The sequence below is a fragment of the Pseudophryne corroboree genome, chromosome 4, assembly GCF_028390025.1.
Source record: "Pseudophryne corroboree isolate aPseCor3 chromosome 4, aPseCor3.hap2, whole genome shotgun sequence".
NCBI lineage: Eukaryota > Metazoa > Chordata > Amphibia > Anura > Myobatrachidae > Pseudophryne > Pseudophryne corroboree.
Genome location: NC_086447.1, coordinates 336,115,253 through 336,136,058, shown reverse-complemented (window position 1 = coordinate 336,136,058; position 20,806 = coordinate 336,115,253). Strand labels below are relative to the sequence as shown.

At 47.0% G+C, this 20,806-nt stretch overlaps 1 protein-coding gene across 1 annotated transcript in view; it reads right to left on the bottom strand.

Annotated features, from left to right (window-relative positions):
• LOC134910905 (probable cation-transporting ATPase 13A4) overlaps nucleotides 1–20,806 on the bottom strand; it is a 350,913-nt gene that overhangs the window by 265,966 nt on the left and 64,141 nt on the right. The window contains exons 6-8 of the mRNA XM_063919292.1: nucleotides 9,618–9,687; nucleotides 9,114–9,248; nucleotides 8,910–8,982 (exon numbers count right to left, since the gene is read on the bottom strand). Coding sequence (XP_063775362.1) covers nucleotides 8,910–8,982; nucleotides 9,114–9,248; nucleotides 9,618–9,687 — 278 coding nt within the window. The remainder of the gene's footprint in view (nucleotides 1–8,909; nucleotides 8,983–9,113; nucleotides 9,249–9,617; nucleotides 9,688–20,806) is intronic.

Below are 20,806 nucleotides of genomic sequence, written 5' to 3'. Positions count from 1 at the left end.
ACCGTTTCTGACCGTTTTTTAGCGTGTGGGAGCAAACGGCTGATAATCGTTTGCTCCCACACACTGCCAGATTATCTTTCCAACCAGCCAACTAGTTGGCTGGTTGGAAAGATATCGTCCTGGTGTATGGCTACCATTAGTCTGTGGTCGCTTGTTTTAGTTCCACAGCCATTTATATTTATATTCTGTCTTTGAGCTCAGCTAACTCCGTATTTGCATACTACTTTACTATTCTGCGGGTGTAACCTGCTCCACTTAGTTTATGACCATTTATTTTAGCTGCCCCCGTCAATTATACGGTATACTTATCCTGTGTTATGGGGTTGGGGGGTGGGGGGATGTTAGGCATTTAGGTGTAGTGTAGTTAGGGATGGGGTTCTTATAGGGATCCAGGTATGCCTAGGTTGGGGTTAGGTTATACAGGGTGGGGGGTTCTTGGGAGGCTTGCTTTGGGTGTCTTTATTTTATTTTGTGTATTTGTTTTGTGTGTAGGTTAGGGTATATGAGGTGTGGGGGAATGTGAGGCTTTTTATTTGATATTCTGATGGATGTGAGTTATTTATATTTTCATTTATGGTATGTCACCTATGCCCCATTATAAATCTGGTTCTCTCATGTGTACACCCGAATGGCGCCTTCAGGTGGCGATTAAGTTATCAGTGTTTGATTTGGGGTATTCTGTATGTCATTGTTTTTACTATATCCATTTCTCATGTCCGATGGCTTGGTGGCTAATCTTTATTTTGTCATTTGTACACTGTTTATGCCCTCCTGTATTATTCCTCATGTTTGCCTTACAATTCATATGCCTCTTTAATGTCTGGGTGTAACTTTTGAAATTTCCAATAAAAATTACACAATTAAAAAAAAAAGAGACGGTAAGGCCTTGGATGTAAGGCAAAGAAAAAAACACCTATGGACAAAAAGGGAACCGTTAAGGGTCCCATGTCTCAGAGATCACAAAATTGGCGGTAGGGGGCACACTAGGGGAATGCATGCCTCGACCCCCACCAAGTTGGTGTCTGAGCAGGAAAAATAAGTATAAAGAATACATTTTGTGAATAACAATAATAAACATGTATAGACAAACACTGCCCTCAGAGAACCTACTAAAAATATTTTAATCAATCCATCGAGGGCAGAAGAAACCTAGCCAATCACACTAGGCAAAAGAACATTCTGAAGGCCAAAAGTAACAACGTAAAGGAAGCCTCAAGAAATTAAGTCATCGCGGAGTGGTGAACCCAGGCAGACTTCACATTAATAATAAAGAAAACATGCAAGAAATAAACAGTATAAGGGAAACATCAAAACAGGCACGTAATCAGAGATATATCATAAAAATCTAGAGGCTAGACCATAGATGAGGTGAACATTTTAAGATTATGTGTGGTGTAGTCCTGAAGAGGGCAATCAAGCCGGTATATGAAAACAAAGAGAGAAAAAAACAAGCCGAATTCCATCAAGTGGGATATCGGGCCCGAGTGGAATCTTTACTGGTGGACATCCTCTTAGTATGTGGAACTTGTTGCCATCTTGATTTTTTAGCAGAGGCACGAGGGACCGGGTCAGGCAAGTTGAATGCTTGTTAATCGAGAAGGGTGATTGCTTCCAGTCCCAACGTGGAGCAGAAGGCAGAAAGATCGGCCGGGGACTGAAGAGACAGAAACTTGCCAGTATGTGTGACTTGGATGGAAAACGGAAGGCCCCATCTATATTTCAAATTCGCTTTGCGTATTGCTTCCGTTAAAGATTTCACCAGCCTCCTCTGTTGGAGTGTTCTCCACGAAAATCCTGAAATATCTATATTCAGACTCCATTGAATTCAACTCCCTCCAACTCCCGAACCTTGCGGAGGATCGCCTCCCTTTGCAAGAAGTAGTGGAGCCTGCAGACAACATCTCTTGGTTGATCAGAAGCAGATCCTTTTGGTCGGAGTGATCTGTGAGCTCCATTGAATGTGATGGGGTCATTAGGGTCAAAACTCAAAAGTTCTCCAAATATTTTATTGAGCACATCAATGAAGCCCGTTGGGGGAACCGATTCAGGAAGACCCCAGACACTGATGTTGTTACGACCTCCTCTGTTGTCTAAATCTTCCAGTTTATTTTGGACAGCCTTCATATCTGAAGCCTGTTGGGAGATAACTTCATGGTGGTGTGAAATTTGGTCATCTACAGACTCCTTCTCCTCTTCTAAAGTCACCACTCTAGACCCCAGGTGTTTAATATCTGATTGTACTGAGGTGATTTGGGTCTGAAGCGAGTCCTGCAAGCAATACTCAAGTGTTGCATATCTTGCTTGGTGGGTAGAGATCGAACATGTGTTAAATTTCTCCAATTTCACTGCGTAGTTGAGACATTTGAGCTTGAAAGTCACCAGAAGGAGGAGAGTGAGCCATTGTGGGCGAGGGAGGCATGTCAGTCTCCAGGGTGGAGGGAGGAGAATCCGAGATTCGTGTGACAGAGAGAAATGAGCGGAGGCTAGATCTGGAGGGGACAGCACATTTAGATTGGGAACCAGAGGCGTCACTCACCTCTTCTGAACCCGGTGAGGCAGTGGGAGCAAAGGGGGAGTGGCTTTGTGGGATGACCCATGGGAGGGGTGTGGCTTCATGGGAGGGGGCGTGGCTAAGCACCCCGACCCCCATTTTCAGCACACTGGGGTCCGGGAGTTGCTGCTTGCCCCCAGAGATTAACGTGTCTGCATGCCAGCTCCCACATGGTGACAGAAGCCTGGTTGCTGCACATAATGTTACAGTGCAGCACCCAGCTCCTGTCACTGAGCAGAAGCCGGCACTTTGGTGTCACCCCTAGGCAGATGACACCCGGGTGCGGGCCACACTCCCCGCACCCACCTTGTGACACCAGTGTTGGGAACCCTTCCCTTGCGAACTCCTTCTGCCCCTGCCCATTAGAAGAGTGTAGAGAGTAGGTTCATTTTGTTATTCAGCACCAAAACTCATATGAGGGGTCGAGGAACATAGACCCCTGTCATTGGCAAGGCATAGCGATCAGGAGAGCGTCACATGTGGGCTCTGAGGGCTGAAGCCCAGAGCGTGGGGTGTCTCCCTACGGTATAAATGACAATGGGTACGCCAGAGCAGTACAGTCTGACTAAACCCGCAGGAGTGTCAGTCGTTATTCCAGGGGTGGGTTCCAGAGAAATTTTACAGGAAATCAGAAAAGCTGCAAAACATGGAGATGTACCAATAATAACTGATAAGCACAAGGTGGCGACCCTGGTAGTGTAAGGTGTTCAGACCAAAGGATACGCCCAGGTTTGGTGTGGCAACCATGCATATGGTCAGAGACTAGCCAGACATATATGGTAGGGGCCTGACAGAGTTAAAGAGATTATGGCAATGGTGTGGCAATAAACAGTCAGTGACTGCAGTGTGATGACAGTCAGTGACTGCAGTTTCCTGACTGCAGTGAGATGACAGACCTGCAATGGTGCTGATACCTTCCAGACCAAGCAGAGGAACAGCAAGCCGCCCCACCAGGTGATCGATAGAGCGTGGCGCAGGGTCTGGGGTCCGGCAGCCGCAGCCACCGAGAGCAGGAAGGAGCAGCGGCTGGAGTCCAGGACCACTCGCAAGCACGTCACCGGGAGCATGCTGAGCAGCTGAGATCCAGTGCGGTGGGTGCCGTGTCAGCTCCGGGAGGCAGGTGATCCGCAGGACAACACAGCAGGGCAGCGGTGCATGGCCCACCAGCAGTATGCACAGCATGGTGAGGTAGGTGTGGTGAGGTGTGGTGGGGGCTCTGATGGGTGGAAGGGGAGACCAAAGGGGATCTCTGTGCAGGGTTCCACAAACGCTTCCGGCTCCACAAACGCTAACTCCGGTGGGGTGAACAGGGGGTGACCCCAGGGGATTGCCTGCAGTGGGATAATGAGCATGGCCAATGGGATTTGGGGCTATAAGGCTGCTGTAATAGCAGGAGCTCTGCAGAAGGACAACTTCTCCGGATGGCCGCCAAGCCACGCACCCCTGTCTACATGTTTTTATGCATTATCTTGCTGCCACATGATTGGCTGATTAATGTTTAACAACATGGAATTGCTCTAACAACAGGAAACAATGGGATTAGAATTGAAACACAATATACTGCAATCTGTGAATTCACAAATATCTGCAAGCTTCACCAATTTTAATTGATTTAAAAAAAGGATAACTTATTTGAATTAGATATCGAGGAGATTTATCAAACTTTGGAGAGAGATTAAGTTCTAACAGATGAAGTACAAACCAATCAGCTTCTGTCATAGTTCTCGAATGGATAGATGGACTTTTTACATGGAACTGAATAGACCCATCGTAGAGGTGTACAGTCTAACATGCCTGTGGTTTTTGCCAGGGACCCCTGCAAGTGGGTTTGGGCTTTGCTGCACAGCCAGCCCACCCATCTTCACCCTCTGGCCGGCTAGCGATGTGACGTGCTGACGTCACACACACTCCCTCCCGTCTGCCCTGCGCTGTTCTCCCATCCACGGGCAGTCTAGCTAGTAATGTGACATGCTGACATCACACCGCGCTCCCTCCCGCCTGCCTTGTGCTGTCATCCCGCCCACCAACACACACACACAGCAGGACTTCTGCTGCTGAAGGGACTGCTGTCTGCTGGAACACCTCTGCCTGATGTAAGGGGATATTTATGTTTTAATACAGATGATCTTAATAAGGCTTTTAACTTCTTATGTGATATAAGCAGTTACAAGCCTTATTAAGATCATTTGTATTAAAAATAAATGAGTTTCTGCTCATTAGGGAAGTTACAGTTAATTTATACACATTAACTATAGCTGACATTAAACTCATCTATAATGAAACTAGCGTTACCTCTGGCAACTAGCATTACCCCTGGCTACTAGCATTACACACCCCTGGCAATGAGCATTTCCCCTGGCAACAAGCATGATACCCATCCCAGTGCATGAAACCCCTGGCAATGAGCATGGATCCCAGAGTAAGGAACCCCTGGCAATGAGCATGGATCCCAGAACAAGGAACCCCGGGCAACGAGCATGACACCCTGCCCATGAAACCCCTGGCAACGAGTGTGACACCCAGCATGTAAAACCCATGGCAATGACCAGGTAATTTAAAAGCAATTAGAAGCTTTACTGTAGGGCATAATGTATCATGGGCATTGCAGTGTATGGCATAATATGGTGCAGGGGGCATAATATGGTGCAAGGGGCATTACTGTGTGGGGCTTAATATGGTGTCATTTATTTTTTTCCCTGTGGTGGCCGAGGTCTGTTGGTGCAGGGTCAAAAACTGGAGTCTAAGGTAGTCTTTTCCTGCGAGGTCACACCTAATTTAGCAAGGCCATGCCCCCTCACCAACGAGCGTCACAGACTTGAGCACCCACCAGCAAAAACATAAATCGGCACCTCTGCTAGGAACAATGTACTAATAGCACAAACCAGAGGTGATGATGGGCCTAATTCAGACCTGATCGGTGCTGTGCTTTTTTGCACAGAAGCCGATCAGGTCTGAACTGCGTGCAGCGCCGGCGCATGCCAGACATCCAACAACAATCTCAGCCCTGCGATCGCCTCTGGCGGTGTTCAGCCACCATTTAGGGGCGTGCCCAGACCGTGCGGGGGGTGGGCCATGGCGGCTGCGTAATGTCACAAGCAGCCACTGCGACCCTTACAGCGGCAAGTAGCTCCCTGCCAGTGCGCAGGAGCTGCGCTGATAGGGAGCTACATCTAAAGTACAAAAGCATTGCCACTGTGCAATGCTTTTGTACTTGTGAGGGGGGGTCGGGCCTGACATGTGGGGTGGACTAGCCCTGTGCTGGGCGTCCCACCACATGTCTGAGTATCTGATCATAGCCGTGCAAAATTCTGGGTCTGAATTAGGCCCAATGTTCTTAATAAACTAAAACTTGCACTCTAAACAAGTAGATAACTTGCTTGTACTACAATCAGAGGTTAACTACACACAGAGATACAGAACTATGCAGGGTGAACTGTTCCAAGGGCAGAATACAACTGATAATAAACCGATATGAACTGAATTGAGTAGAACTTGGAACCTGCAGGCAAACACACTGGTGCTGGATACATGAGACTTGCAGGTGGTAGTGCTTGAACAAGGCTGTAGATCTCTGGAGCAGATTTTAGCAGATTGGGAGCTTGAATACACTGAAGAGGCCAGGAATCAGTGACATGCACCTGGAGTCTTCACTGAGATGAGAAACAGGTAAGAATAGTGTACCTAATTCAGACCTGATAGTAGCCCTGCTAAATTTTGCAGGGCAACAATCAGGCACACTGACATGCAGGGGGACACCCAGCACAGGGCTAGTCCGCCCTGCATGTCAGCATTGGCCGGACTGCGCCCACAAAATGGCGGCCAAATGCAGCCGTGCCGCCCCTCCCGCCCAGCGAACGCCTCTGCCTGTCAATCAGGCAGAGGCGATCGCTAGGCAACGACAGCCGTCGGCTGTCAGACATGCACCGGCACATTGTGGTGCCAGGGCATGTGCACTTCTGACCTGATCGCTGCGATGAACGGCAGCGTGCAATCAGGTAAGAATGACCACCAAAGTTTGGAAATACTGAAACTTCAATGACAATGGCCCTCATTACGAGTTGATCACACCAAGCAACTTTTTGCTGCTGGTGCGATCAACTAATCTCCACCTATGGGGGAATGTATTTTAGCATAGCAGGGCTGCGATCGCTTGTACAGCCGTGCTATGCTAAAAATGTTTCACACAAAACAAGATTAGCCCTGGACATACTTACCCTGTGCGACGGGTCCAGCGATGATGGTCACGGCTTTGATGTCAGACATCCGCCCTCCGTTCGCCTGGACACACCTGCGTTTTTCTTACCACTCCCTGAAAATGGCTTCAAACAGTCAGTTGACACCCCAGAACGCCTTCCTGCTGTCAATCTTCTTGTGGTCGCCGCTGCGACCGCTTTCTTCGCTGTCAGTGTCGTTCCACTGTGCATGCGCATTCCAGACCCGATCGCACCTCTGCGAAGAAGTGCAGCGTGCGATCAGGTCGGAATGAGGGCCAATATACCCATGGAACTCAGGAGAATCTGTAGCTTGGCAGGCTTACAGGAAGAAAACTAGCAATGCAAGGACACTAAGGCCCTCATTCCGAGTTGATCGCTTGCTAGCTACTTTTTGCAGCCGTGCAAACGCATAGTCGCCGCCCACGGGGGAGTGTGTTTTCGCTTTGCAAGTGTGCAATTGCATGTGCAGCCGAGCGGAACGAAAAATTGTTTTGCAGTGTCTGAGTAGGTCTGAACTTACTCAGCCCTAGCGATCACTTCAGCCTTTCCGGTCCAGGAATTGACGTCAGACACCCACCCTGCAAACGCCTGGACATGCCTGCATTTTTCCTACCACTCCCTGAAAACGGTCAGTTGACACCCATAAACGCCCTCTTCCTGTCAATCTCCCAATCTTCTCGCGATCGGCTGCGCGATTGGATTTGTCGCAAGAAGCATTGCACAGCAACAATGCTGTTTGTACCCGTACGACGATCGTGCGCATTGCGGTGCATACGCATGCGCATTAGTAACCTGAGCGCTGCGCTGCGAAAAACGTCAGCAAGCGATCAACTCGGAATGAGGGCCAAAGTAACAAAGATCTATAGACTTACTGTAGATAGGAGTCAGGGAATAGCAATGCAACTTATTGCTCTGGCAGTGACTTAATAAACAGGGAAGGTTTATATACAGTAAGAGCTGCAGGTTGCAGATTGGCTGCCAGACTCAACTAAGGCAAGGAGCATTCTGACTGGAGGAGCTGCAGTCAACCGACAAGATCCAACATGGTGACATGCATGCATCAGCTCCTAAACACAAGTGCAAGAGGAAAACCTGCCTTCAGGACAGGCAGCAAATGCAAGTCACATGATGAAATTCCAGGTGTGACAACTTCTAACTGTTCTTGCACAGGCTGTGTTTGAAAAAAGACAGGAGCTGATTAGTTGGTTTCTGCTTTCTCTCTCTCCAAGGTTTGATACCTCTCCCCATAGCTTATTGATTTTGATTTACAACATCAACCTGAACCCTAAAAATACTTTCCTGCCTGCATCTAATAACAGCAGATTGGCACTTACTGTATCTAGACAAACTGCTTGCATATGCTTAGTTATTTTGCTTCTAAGACAAAACATTAACTTTTAACATAACTGAGGGGTAAAGAACGTACAGTATGTCATGCAGTCAGGCAAATACATACGAAACAGTAGTATGAAAAGTAATTCCCCATGGCAATAGGTCTATTGGTGATTGTTTATATTCATCGATCCACTAATGTAAACCTGTGAACATTGCCCCTCATTCGAGTTGATCGCTAGCTGCCGTTGTTCGCTGCGTAGCGATCATTTAAAAAATGGCTAAACTGTGCATGCGTATGCACCGCAATGCGCACATGTGGCGTACGGGTACAAAGAGCATCATGGTTTTGCACAGGTTCTAGCGACGCTTTCAGTCGCACTGGCGGTCGCAAGGAGATTGACTGGAAGTGGGAGCTTCTGGGTGTCAACTGACCGTTTTCTGGGAGTGTTTGGGAAAACGCAGGTGTGGTCAGGCATTTGCTGGGCAGGTATCTGACGTCATTACTGTGTCATTCGTCGCAGCAATCATAAGTAACTACAGGGCTGGTCTTGTTCTGCACAAAATGTGTTTGCAGCCGCTCTGCTGCACAGGCGTTTGCACTCCTGCTAAGCAAAAATACACTCTCCCGTGGGCGGCAACTGTGCGTTTGCACGGCTGCTAAAAACAGCTAGCGAGCTATCAACTCGGAATGAGGGCCATTGTTATTACTTATTCTTTACCATGTTTTTTCATAGCTATAGGAACTACCAATTTTGCACCACAAAACACCTACTGATTAAAAAGAATAGAAGGAAAACAAATCTCCTCACCCCCATTTCTTTGAAGCACAGAGACCATAACATTGTTATGGGTTTCAACCATGCCGTGCAATTTAACTGATTGCTAAAGAGAGAAAACACATAAAATAAACATGGAAACATTTACAATTTATATACAAATAGAACAACAACAAATACATTTGAATAAAAGTAAAACAAAAATATAGGATGCTAAATAATAAAATAAACACTTACCTTTCTCAACAAGTAAGTGGTAACAACAACAGACAGGATGGTCATGATTAATATTGCCATAGAATATTCAATATACCCGGTTGCAAACCATGTACTTAGCGAGTACACTTCAAAAATGTAAAAGGGGTTTAAAATCTGTATACAAAAAAATATATAAATATATTTAATAGATGGGAGATAAGTCCAGGGTTCAGAGAAAGATAGGTGTTTATAAAGATTCCAAAGTCTGACTTCATGTTGATTGAGAAAGCAATTAATTATAGTTAGTAATGAAGAGAAAATGTATTTATATAATACATATTTCAATTAAAGCAAATAATAATAAGTATGGGAATACATATTGTGGAGTGAAAATGGGCAGATCCATATGGCTTTTAGGCACAGCAACATCTAGTTATATCTTTATTATTGTGCCAATTCAACCAATGGCATTTCTAAATAGACAGCATCATATAAAAGTATATTTGTTCATTAAAAAGTATTTATTTTCTTTTAAAATCTTACCTCCTTAGAAAGCAGCTTCCATATTGGGGTTATGTCTACTTTAATTGTATTTGGTCCACATAACTGTTGCCTGTATATAAAGAAAATAGGTATATATATATATATATATATATATATATATATATATATATGTATGTATATATATATATATATATATATATATATATATATATATCCAGTGGATTTATTTCTTTAAAGACCGTGAGTGCCTCTGTGTATGGTTGGTTATGTTGTTATTGGAGTACCTCAGAGGACCCCAGGGCAGGTAACTGGTATTTAGGTATTTACAGTGGGGTGCTAGCTGGACTGGACTGCATTCTATATATAAGATACATAGATAAATAGATAGATAGATAGATAGATAGATAGATAGATAGATAGATAGATAGATAGATAGATAGATAGATAGATAGATAGATAGATAGATACTAGTTAGCAGCCCATCAAAATGATGGAAAATCATAACAGTCATGTCAGCACCAGCAGCCTAATGGAGCAACACTTGAATTGCTCCATTGGGTGCCATCTAGTGGCTGCTGTCACACAAAACACTTGAATTCCCCCATAGAGGTGAGAAGCAGCATTAGCCTTTAATGATATAGGAAGATTATATTATTATTATTATTATTATTATTATTATTATTTATTTATTTATATGGCACCACAAGGGTTCTGCAGCACTTAACAATATACAAAAATAAATGAGCCAAACAGGAATACAAGGACTTACAGCACAAGACAATGCAGGAAAAGTACATAGTATATAAACATTGCTGCATCAGGGTACATGACACTTAAATAATTCTCATGGTGGCAGAAACCAAGGGTTAGGTGCCGTTGTAGGGGGCATGGAGCAGAAAAAAGTATCAGAGAGGGAAAAACACACGAGGAGAGATGGCCCTACTCCTAAGGGTTCACATTCTAAAGGAGAGGGGCAGGCAGACGGGTGACACAGATGGGGTAAACAGTGAGTGTAGAACAGAGGGTTAGGATGGGAGATGACTGGGTTTGGTGAAGAAGTGGGTCTTCTGAGCCCGTTTGAAGATTTGTAGAGAGCTGGAGGGTCCGAGGGGGAGAGGTGGAGATTTCCAGAGGTAGGGAGACCCACGGCCAAAATCTTGGAGGCAGGAATGGGAAGAAGTAATTAGTTGGCAGGAGAGGCGGCATGTACTTGCGAAGCAAAGAGGATGGGTGAGAAAGTAAATGGAGATAAGTTCATATATGTAAGTGTGTGAGGAATGGGTAAAGTAGCCTAAATAGGGGGTGTATACATGTTTCTTAGAAAACATACATAAACAAAAATGTTTGCTTTCAGTACTTACCCCTCCTTTTCTGCACCAGTGTTTACAATGGGGCTGTGTATATTTCTTTGACAATTGCAGAAAACCACTTTTTATACTGGACAAATAACTACAATGCCAGTAGGGAGTGTTAAGGCTACAGCCACACATAGCAGCCAAGCGGGTCCCGTTTAGCGGGACCCGCTTGGCCAAAAGGAGAGTGCACACACATGTGCGGCAGTCCCGCCGCCACCGGGTTTGACCGCAGCATGCTGCGTTTGGGCCAGACGGCAGGACAACGGGATTTCAGTGTGAACACATACATCTCAATGTATGTGTTCACACAGTGCGGCTGTGCAGCACTGTGTTACATTGAAATCCTGTGTGTCACTGGCCAGATCCTGTTCTGCGGCAGTAATAGCGCTGTATGTAAATGCAGCAGGAGGCGTCTATTACATGAAGACGAATCCTGCAGCAATAACGATCCAAGCAGTGTGGACAAAGAATCGGATCAAAGCATCAATCAGGGGGCGGCTTACAGCACCCATGGCGCCGCTCAAGCTGCTGGCGCAGAGGTCACAAAAAATCTGTCCTACGATGGAGCTCCCTGGCTTCTTCCCGTCCTCTAAATGGCAGCGATGTGCTTTTTTTCCAAAAGGAGCCCGTCGCAGCCCCCTCCCCACCTCTGAAACGGCATCAGATTGTCAATCAATGACAGTCTGATGCCAGCCTGCATCCTATGCCGCAGAACCCATTCGTGCATGCACAGAATGGGTCCTGCGCATGCGCAAATTACCAATGGTTCCTGAATGACCCCCATAGTTCTTAATACATTGTTTTTATCATGTGCTATTGAATGTAATCTAATATTATGTATAGATAAAATATTAATACATGTTAATCATATGAACATTTGAGACATAAGATTTTATTGAGTCTCACGGTTAGACACTTGCACAGCCTTTTGTTTGTACAGTATTTGAACCTTAAATATAAATATGACAGAAACACAACCTGAGTTCTAGCTGCCCCTCCCTAGATACAGATTCCAACATTAATCTTGCTGTTGCCTGTATTTCTTCTGTCATAACATAGATTTTAATATAATGACATATCTACAGTATTTAATTAATATCTATTGATGGTATTTGCACTCAGCAAGTTAACAAGACTTTATAAGTTCTGTTCAGTTATCCTTATTTATTTATTTATTTATTTATTGATGTGACTTAAGGTGCATACACACTTGCCAAGAAACCAAACAACGTCACTCATTTTCACCCTTCCTGAGCGGCTTCATTGACTTTCTCGGCAAGTGTGTATGTCGCTGCCGCCACCAACGGTCGATGCATGGCCCCTCGGGTCATTAACGACCCTCGCTGTCGGCCATGCAGGCAGCTCAATTTGGCACGTCCTGGCCACGGCATGACGTCACTGAGCAATATGGTTGTCATATTGCTCAGTGTGTGTGCACTATTGCCAACCGCCCGGCCCGGGAGCGGGAAACATTAGGCAATGTCGCTCATAGAGCACTTCGCAATAGTGTGTACCCACCTTTAAACTGCTGTATTTGTATTTTATTTAATTTAATTATATATTGATGAATGACTGCATTGTATTTATAAAAGAGCAGAAACAAAAGAAATATCTTCTGTGTCATTATTCAAGAGCAATGAATGTTAAACGGTAAATATATATATTTTTTTAAAACAGCAAGTGGGCAAGAAATTTATATATTATGTTACAAAACTTGGTAAAAGAAATGTAATAATAATGATAATAATTGTATTTATATAGCGCTCTTTCTCCAACAGGATTCAAGGCGCTTGTACTGAATTTTAATGGACCTTGGTGTGTTAGACTTACACTGTTGAAGTAAACAGATTAATGACAGTTCATCAGAATTGTGGCCTGATGTATTTTCCAAAGACCATAATATGGTTAACCGTTATGGGGGCAGATGTATGAAGCCTGGAGAAGTGATAAAGCAGTGATAAATGCAAAGTGATAACGCACCAGCCAATCGGGTGGTATTCACGTGACCGCCGGTCAGCTGACCGACAGTCATATGACCTCCTCCACCAGCCCGACGGGTCACTATCCCGATGGTCGGCATGCCGACCAACAGGGACTATTTCCACTCGTGGGTGTCCACGACACCCATAGAGTGGGAATAGTACCCGTGGCGACCGCAGGTCGCCACCGAGCCCGCAGCGTGGCGAGCGCAGCGAGCCCGCAAGGGGCTTGCTGCACTCGCCCCTCCCCGCCGGGATCCCGGCGTCGGTATGCTGCCGGGATCCCGGCGTCGGTAAGCTGACCGGCGGTCAGGAGACCGCCGGTCAGCAGTACTACACCCAGCCAATCAGCTCCAATATGTAAATTAATGGTTAGGAGCTGATTGGCTGGTGCGTTATCACCTTCCACTTATCTCTGCGTTATCACTTCTCCAGGCTTAATACATCTGCCCCATGGTTAGATTGCAAAGACAGAGATGGTACTAGACTCTCCTATATTGAGGCACTCATGTGTATAGTTAATTTGTATCCATATTGCGTTAGACACAGTATAATAATAAGATTTTACTTACCGATAAATCTATTTCTCGTAGTCCGTAGTGGATGCTGGGGACTCCGTCAGGACCATGGGGAATAGCGGCTCCGCAGGAGACAGGGCACAAAAATAAAGCTTTAGGATCAGGTGGTGTGCACTGGCTCCTCCCCCTATGACCCTCCTCCAAGCCTCAGTTAGGATACTGTGCCCGGACGAGCGTACACAATAAGGAAGGATAATGAATCCCGGGTAAGACTCATACCAGCCACACCAATCACACCGTACAACTTGTGATCTGAACCCAGTTAACAGTATGACAAACGTAGGAGCCTCTGAACAGACGGCTCACAACAATAACAACCCGATTTTTTTGTAACAATAACTATGTACAAGTATTGCAGACAATCCGCACTTGGGATGGGCGCCCAGCATCCACTACGGACTACGAGAAATAGATTTATCGGTAAGTAAAATCTTATTTTCTCTGACGTCCTAAGTGGATGCTGGGGACTCCGTCAGGACCATGGGGATTATACCAAAGCTCCCAAACGGGCGGGAGAGTGCGGATGACTCTGCAGCACCGAATGAGAGAACTCCAGGTCCTCTTTAGCCAGGGTATCAAATTTGTAGAATTTTACAAACGTGTTCTCCCCCGACCACGTAGCTGCTCGGCAGAGTTGTAATGCCGAGACCCCCCGGGCAGCCGCCCAGGATGAGCCCACTTTCCTTGTGGAATGGGCCTTGACAGATTTTGGTTGTGGCAAGCCTGCCACAGAATGTGCAAGTTGAATTGTGCTACAAATCCAACGAGCAATCGTCTGCTTAGAAGCAGGAGCACCCAGCTTGTTGGGTGCATACAATATAAACAGCGAGTCAGACTTTCTGACTCCAGCCGTTCTTGAAATATATATTTTCAATGCCCGGACCACGTCCAACAACTTGGAATCCTCCAAATCGTTAGTAGCCGCAGGCACCACAATAGGCTGGTTCAGGTGAAACGCTGACACCACCTTAGGCAGAAAATGAGGACGCGTCCGCAGTTCTGCCCTGTCCGAATGGAAAATCAGATATGGGCTTTTATAGGATAAAGCCGCCAATTCTGACACTCTCCTGGCTGAAGCCAGGGCCAGTAGCATGGTTACTTTCCATGTAAGATATTTCAAATCCGCCGATTTGAGTGGCTCAAACCAATGGGATTTGAGAAAATCCAAAACTACATTAAGGTCCCACGGAGCCACTGGGGGCACAACCGGGGGCTGTATATGTAGTACTCCTTTTACAAAAGTCTGGACTTCAGGAACTGAAGCCAATTCTTTCTGGAAGAAAATCGACAGGGCCGAAATTTGAACCTTAATGGACCCCACTTTGAGGCCCATAGACAATCCTGTTTGCAGGAAATGTAGGAATCGACCCAATTGAAATTCCTCCGTGGGGGCCTTCCTGGCCTCACACCACGCAACATATTTTCTCCAAATGCGGTGATAATGTTGTGCAGTCACCTCCTTCCTGGCTTTTACCAGTGTAGGAATGACCTCTTCCGGAATGCCTTTTTCCCTTAGAATTCGGCGTTCAACCGCCACGCCGTCAAACGCAGCCGCGGTAAGTCTTGGAATAGACACGGTCCCTGCTGAAGCAGGTCCCGTCTTAGAGGTAGAGGCCACGGATCCTCCGTGAGCATCTCTTGAAGTTCCGGGTACCAAGTTCTTCTTGGCCAATCCGGAGCCACGAGTATCGTTCTTACTCCCCTTTGCCGTATAATTCTCAGTACTTTTGGTAAGAGAGGCAGAGGAGGGAACACATACACTGACTGGAACACCCACGGTGTTACCAGAGCGTCCACAGCTATTGCCTGAGGGTCTTTTGACCTGGCGCAATACCTGTCCAGTTTTTTGTTGAGGCGGGACGCCATCATATCCACCTTTGGTTTTTCCCAACGGTTCACAATCATGTGGAAGACTTCTGGATGAAGTCCCCACTCTCCCGGGTGTAGATCGTGTCTGCTGAGGAAGTCTGCTTCCCAGTTGTCCACTCCCGGAATGAACACTGCTGACAGTGCTATCACATGATCTTCCGCCCAGCGAAGAATCCTTGCAGCTTCTGCCATTGCTGTCCTGCTTCTTGTGCCGCCCTGTCTGTTTACGTGGGCGACTGCCGTGATGTTGTCCGACTGGATCAACACCGGCTGACCCTGAAGCAGGGGTTTTGCCAGACTTAGAGCATTGTAAATCGCTCTTAGCTCCAGTATATTTATGTGAAAAGACATCTCCAGGCTTGACCATACTCCCTGGAAGTTTCTTCCCTGTGTGACCGCTCCCCAGCCTCTCAGACTGGCATCCGTGGTCACCAGGACCCAGTCCTGTATGCCGAATCTGCGGCCCTCTAACAGATGAGCACTCTGCAACCACCACAGAAGAGACACCCTTGTCCGTGGTGATAAGGTTATCCGCTGGTGCATCTGCAGATGCGATCCGGACCATTTGTCCAACAGATCCCACTGAAAAGTTCGTGCGTGGAATCTGCCGAATGGAATCGCTTCGTAAGAAGCCACCATCTTTCCCAGGACTCTTGTGCATTGATGCACAGACACTTTTCCTGGTTTTAGGAGGTTCCTGACAAGTTTGGATAACTCCTTGGCTTTCTCCTCCGGAAGAAACACCTTTTTCTGAACCGTGTCCAGAATCATTCCCAGGAACAGCAGACGTGTTGTCGGTGTCAACTGAGATTTTGGAAAATTCAGAATCCACCCGTGTTGTTGCAGCACTAATCGGGTTAGTGCTACTCCGTCCTCCAGCTGTTCTCTGGACCTTGCCCTTATCAGGAGATCGTCCAAGTAAGGGATAATTAATACGCCTCTTCTTCGAAGAAGAATCATCATTTCGGCCATTACCTTGGTAAAGACCCGAAGTGCCGTGGACAATCCAAACGGCAGCGTCTGAAACTGATAATGACAGTTTTGCACCACGAACCTGAGGTACCCTTGATGTGAAGGGCAAATTGGGACATGCAGGTAAGCATCCTTTATGTCCAGGGACACCATAAAGTCCCCTTCTTCCAGATTCGCTATCACTGCTCTGAGTGACTCCATCTTGAATTTGAATTTCTGTATGTACAGGTTCAAAGATTTCAGATTTAGAATAGGTCTTACCGAGCCGTCCGGCTTCGGTACCACAAATAGCGTGGAGTAATACCCTTTTCCTTGTTGTAGGAGGGATACCTTGACTATCACCTGCTGAGAAAACAGCTTGTGAATGGCTTCCAATACCGTCGCCCTGTCTGAGGGAGACGTTGGCAAAGCAGACTTTAGGAACCGGCGAGGGGGAGACTTCTCGAACTCCAACCTGTAACCCTGAGATACTACCTGCAGGATCCAGGGGTCCACCTGTGAGCAAGCCCACTGTGCGCTGAAATTCTTGAGTCGACCCCCCACCGCTCCTGAGTCCGCTTGTAAAGCCCCAGCGTCATGCTGAGGGCTTTGCAGAACCCTGGGAGGGCTTCTGTTCCTGGGCAGGGGCAGCTTGCTGTCCTCTCTTACCCCTTCCTCTGCCCCGGGGCAGATATGACTGTCCTTTTGCCCGCTTGTTCTTATAGGACCGAAAGGACTGCGGCTGAAAAGACGGTGTCTTTTTCTGTTGGGAGGGGGTCTGAGGTAAAAAGGTGGATTTTCCGGCAGTTGCCGTGGCCACCAGATCCGATAGACCGACGCCAAATAATTCCTCCCCTTTATACGGCAATACTTCCATATGTCGTTTAGAATCCGCATCACCTGACCACTGTCGCGTCCATAAACGTCTTCTGGCAGATATGGACATCGCATTTACTCTCGATGCCAGAGTGCAAATATCCCTCTGAGCATCTTGCATATAAAGAAAAGCATCCTTTAATTGCTCTATAGTCAATAAAATACTGTCCCTATCCAGGGTATCAATATTTTCAGTCAGGGAATCCGACCAGACCACCCCAGCACTGCACATCCAGGCTGAGGCGATGGCTGGTCGCAGTATAACACCAGTATGTGTGTATATACTTTTTAGGGTAGTTTCCAGCCTCCTATCAGCTGGATCCTTGAGGGCGGCCGTATCAGGAGACGGTAACGCCACTTGTTTTGATAAGCGTGTGAGCGCCTTATCCACCCTAGGGGGTGTTTCCCAGCGCGCCCTAACCTCTGGCGGGAAAGGGTATAATGCCAATAACATTTTTGAAATTAGCACTTTTCTATCTGGGTTAACCCACGCTTCATCACATACATCATTCAATTCCTCTGATTCAGGAAAAACTACAGGTAGTTTTTTCACCCCCCACATAATACCCCTTTTTGTGGTACTTGCAGTATCAGAGATATGCAAAGCCTCCTTCATTGCCGTGATCATATAACGTGTGGCCCTACTTGAAAATACGTTTGTTTCTTCACCGTCGACACTAGATTCAGTGTCCGTGTCTGGGTCTGTGTCGACCGACTGAGGTAAAGGGCGTTTTACAGCCCCTGACGGTGTCTGAGAGGCCTGGGCAGGTACCAACTGGTTTTCCGTAGAGATGAGCGCCTGAAATTTTTCGGGTTTTGTGTTTTGGTTTTGGGTTCGGTTCCGCGGCCGTGTTTTGGGTTCGACCGCGTTTTGGCAAAACCTCACCGAATTTTTTTTGTCGGATTCGGGTGTGTTTTGGATTCGGGTGTTTTTTTCAAAAAACCCTAAAAAACAGCTTAAATCATAGAATTTGGGGGTCATTTTGACCCCATATTATTATTAACCTCAAAAACCATAATTTCCACTCATTTTCAGTCTATTCTGAATACCTCACACCTCACAATATTATTTTTAGTCCTAAAATTTGCACCGAGGTCGCTGGATGACTAAGCTAAGCGACCCTAGTGGCCGACACAAACACCTGGCCCATCTAGGAGTGGCACTGCAGTGTCACGCAGGATGTCCCTTCCAAAAAACCCTCCCCAAACAGCACCTGACGCAAAGAAAAAAAGAGGCGCAATGAGGTAGCTGACTGTGTGAGTAAGATAAGCGACCCTAGTGGCCGACACAAACACCGGGCCCATCTAGGAGTGGCACTGCAGTGTCACGCAGGATGGCCCTTCCAAAAAACCCTCCCCAAACAGCACATGATGCAAAGAAAAAAAGAGGCGCAATGAGGTAGCTGACTGTGTGAGTAAGATAAGCGACCCTAGTGGCCGACACAAACACCGGGCCCATTTAGGAGTGTCACTGCAGTGTCACGCAGGATGTCCCTTCCAAAAAACCCTCCCCAAACAGCACATGACGCAAAGAAAATAAGAGGCGCAATGAGGTAGCTGTGTGAGTAAGATTAGCGACCCTAGTGGCCGACACAAACACCGGGCCCATCTAGGAGTGGCACTGCAGTGTCACGCAGGATGGCCCTTCCAAAAAACCCTCCCCAAACAGCACATGATGCAAAGAAAAAAAGAGGCGCAATGAGGTAGCTGACTGTGTGAGTAAGATAAGCGACCCTAGTGGCCGACACAAACACCGGGCCCATTTAGGAGTGTCACTGCAGTGTCACGCAGGATGTCCCTTCCAAAAAACCCTCCCCAAACAGCACATGACGCAAAGAAAATAAGAGGCGCAATGAGGTAGCTGTGTGAGTAAGATTAGCGACCCTAGTGGCCGACACAAACACCGGGCCCATCTAGGAGTGGCACTGCAGTGTCACGCAGGATGGCCCTTCCAAAAAACCCTCCCCAAACAGCACATGACGCAAAGAAAAAAAGAGGCGCAATGAGGTAGCTGACTGTGTGAGTAAGATAAGCGACCCTAGTGGCCGACACAAACACCGGGCCCATTTAGGAGTGTCACTGCAGTGTCACGCAGGATGTCCCTTCCAAAAAACCCTCCCCAAACAGCACATGACGCAAAGAAAATAAGAGGCGCAATGAGGTAGCTGTGTGAGTAAGATTAGCGACCCTAGTGGCCGACACAAACACCGGGCCCATCTAGGAGTGGCACTGCAGTGTCACGCAGGATGTCCCTTCCAAAAAACCCTCCCCAAACAGCACATGACGCAAAGAAAAAAAGAGGCGCAATGAGGTAGCTGTGTGAGTAAGATTAGCGACCCTAGTGGCCGACACAAACACCGGGCCCATTTAGGAGTGGCACTGCAGTGTCACGCAGGATGTCCCTTCCAAAAAACCCTCCCCAAACAGCACATGACGCAAAGAAAAAAAGAGGCGCAATGAGGTAGCTGACTGTGTGAGTAAGATAAGCGACCCTAGTGGCCGACACAAACACCGGGCCCATCTAGGAGTGGCACTGCAGTGTCACGCAGGATGTCCCTTCCAAAAAACCCTCCCCAAACAGCACATGACGCAAAGAAAAAAAGAGGCGCAATGAGGTAGCTGTGTGAGTAAGATTAGCGACCCTAGTGGCCGACACAAACACCGGGCCCATCTAGGAGTGGCACTGCAGTGTTACGCATGATGTCCCTTCCAAAAAACCCTCCCCAAACAGCACATGACGCAAAGAAAAAAAGAGGCGCAATGAGGTAGCTGACTGTGTGAGTAAGATAAGCGACCCTAGTGGCCGACACAAACACCGGGCCCATCTAGGAGTGGCACTGCAGTGTCACGTAGGATGGCCCTTCCAAAAAACCCTCCCCAAACAGCACATGACGCAAAGAAAAAGAAAAGAAAAAAGAGGTGCAAGATGGAATTGTCCTTGGGCCCTCCCACCCACCCTTATGTTGTATAAACAAAACAGGACATGCACACTTTAACCAACCCATCATTTCAGTGACAGGGTCTGCCACACGACTGTGACTGATATGACGGGTTGGTTTGGACCCCCCCCAAAAAAGAAGCAATTAATCTCTCCTTGCACAAACTGGCTCTACAGAGGCAAGATGTCCACCTCATCATCATCCTCCGATATATCACCGTGTACATCCCCCTCCTCACAGATTATCAATTCGTCCCCACTGGAATCCACCATCTCAGCTCCCTGTGTACTTTGTGGAGGCAATTGCTGCTGGTCAATGTCTCCGCGGAGGAATTGATTATAATTAATTTTAATGAACATCATCTTCTCCACATTTTCTGGATGTAACCTCGTACGCCGATTGCTGACAAGGTGAGCGGCGGCACTAAACACTCTTTCGGAGTACACACTTGTGGGAGGGCAACTTAGGTAGAATAAAGCCAGTTTGTGCAAGGGCCTCCAAATTGCCTCTTTTTCCTGCCAGTATAAGTACGGACTGTGTGACGTGCCTACTTGGATGCGGTCACTCATATAATCCTCCACCATTCTTTCAATGGGGAGAGAATCATATGCAGTGACAGTAGACGACATGTCCGTAATCGTTGTCAGGTCCTTCAGTCCGGACCAGATGTCAGCATCAGCA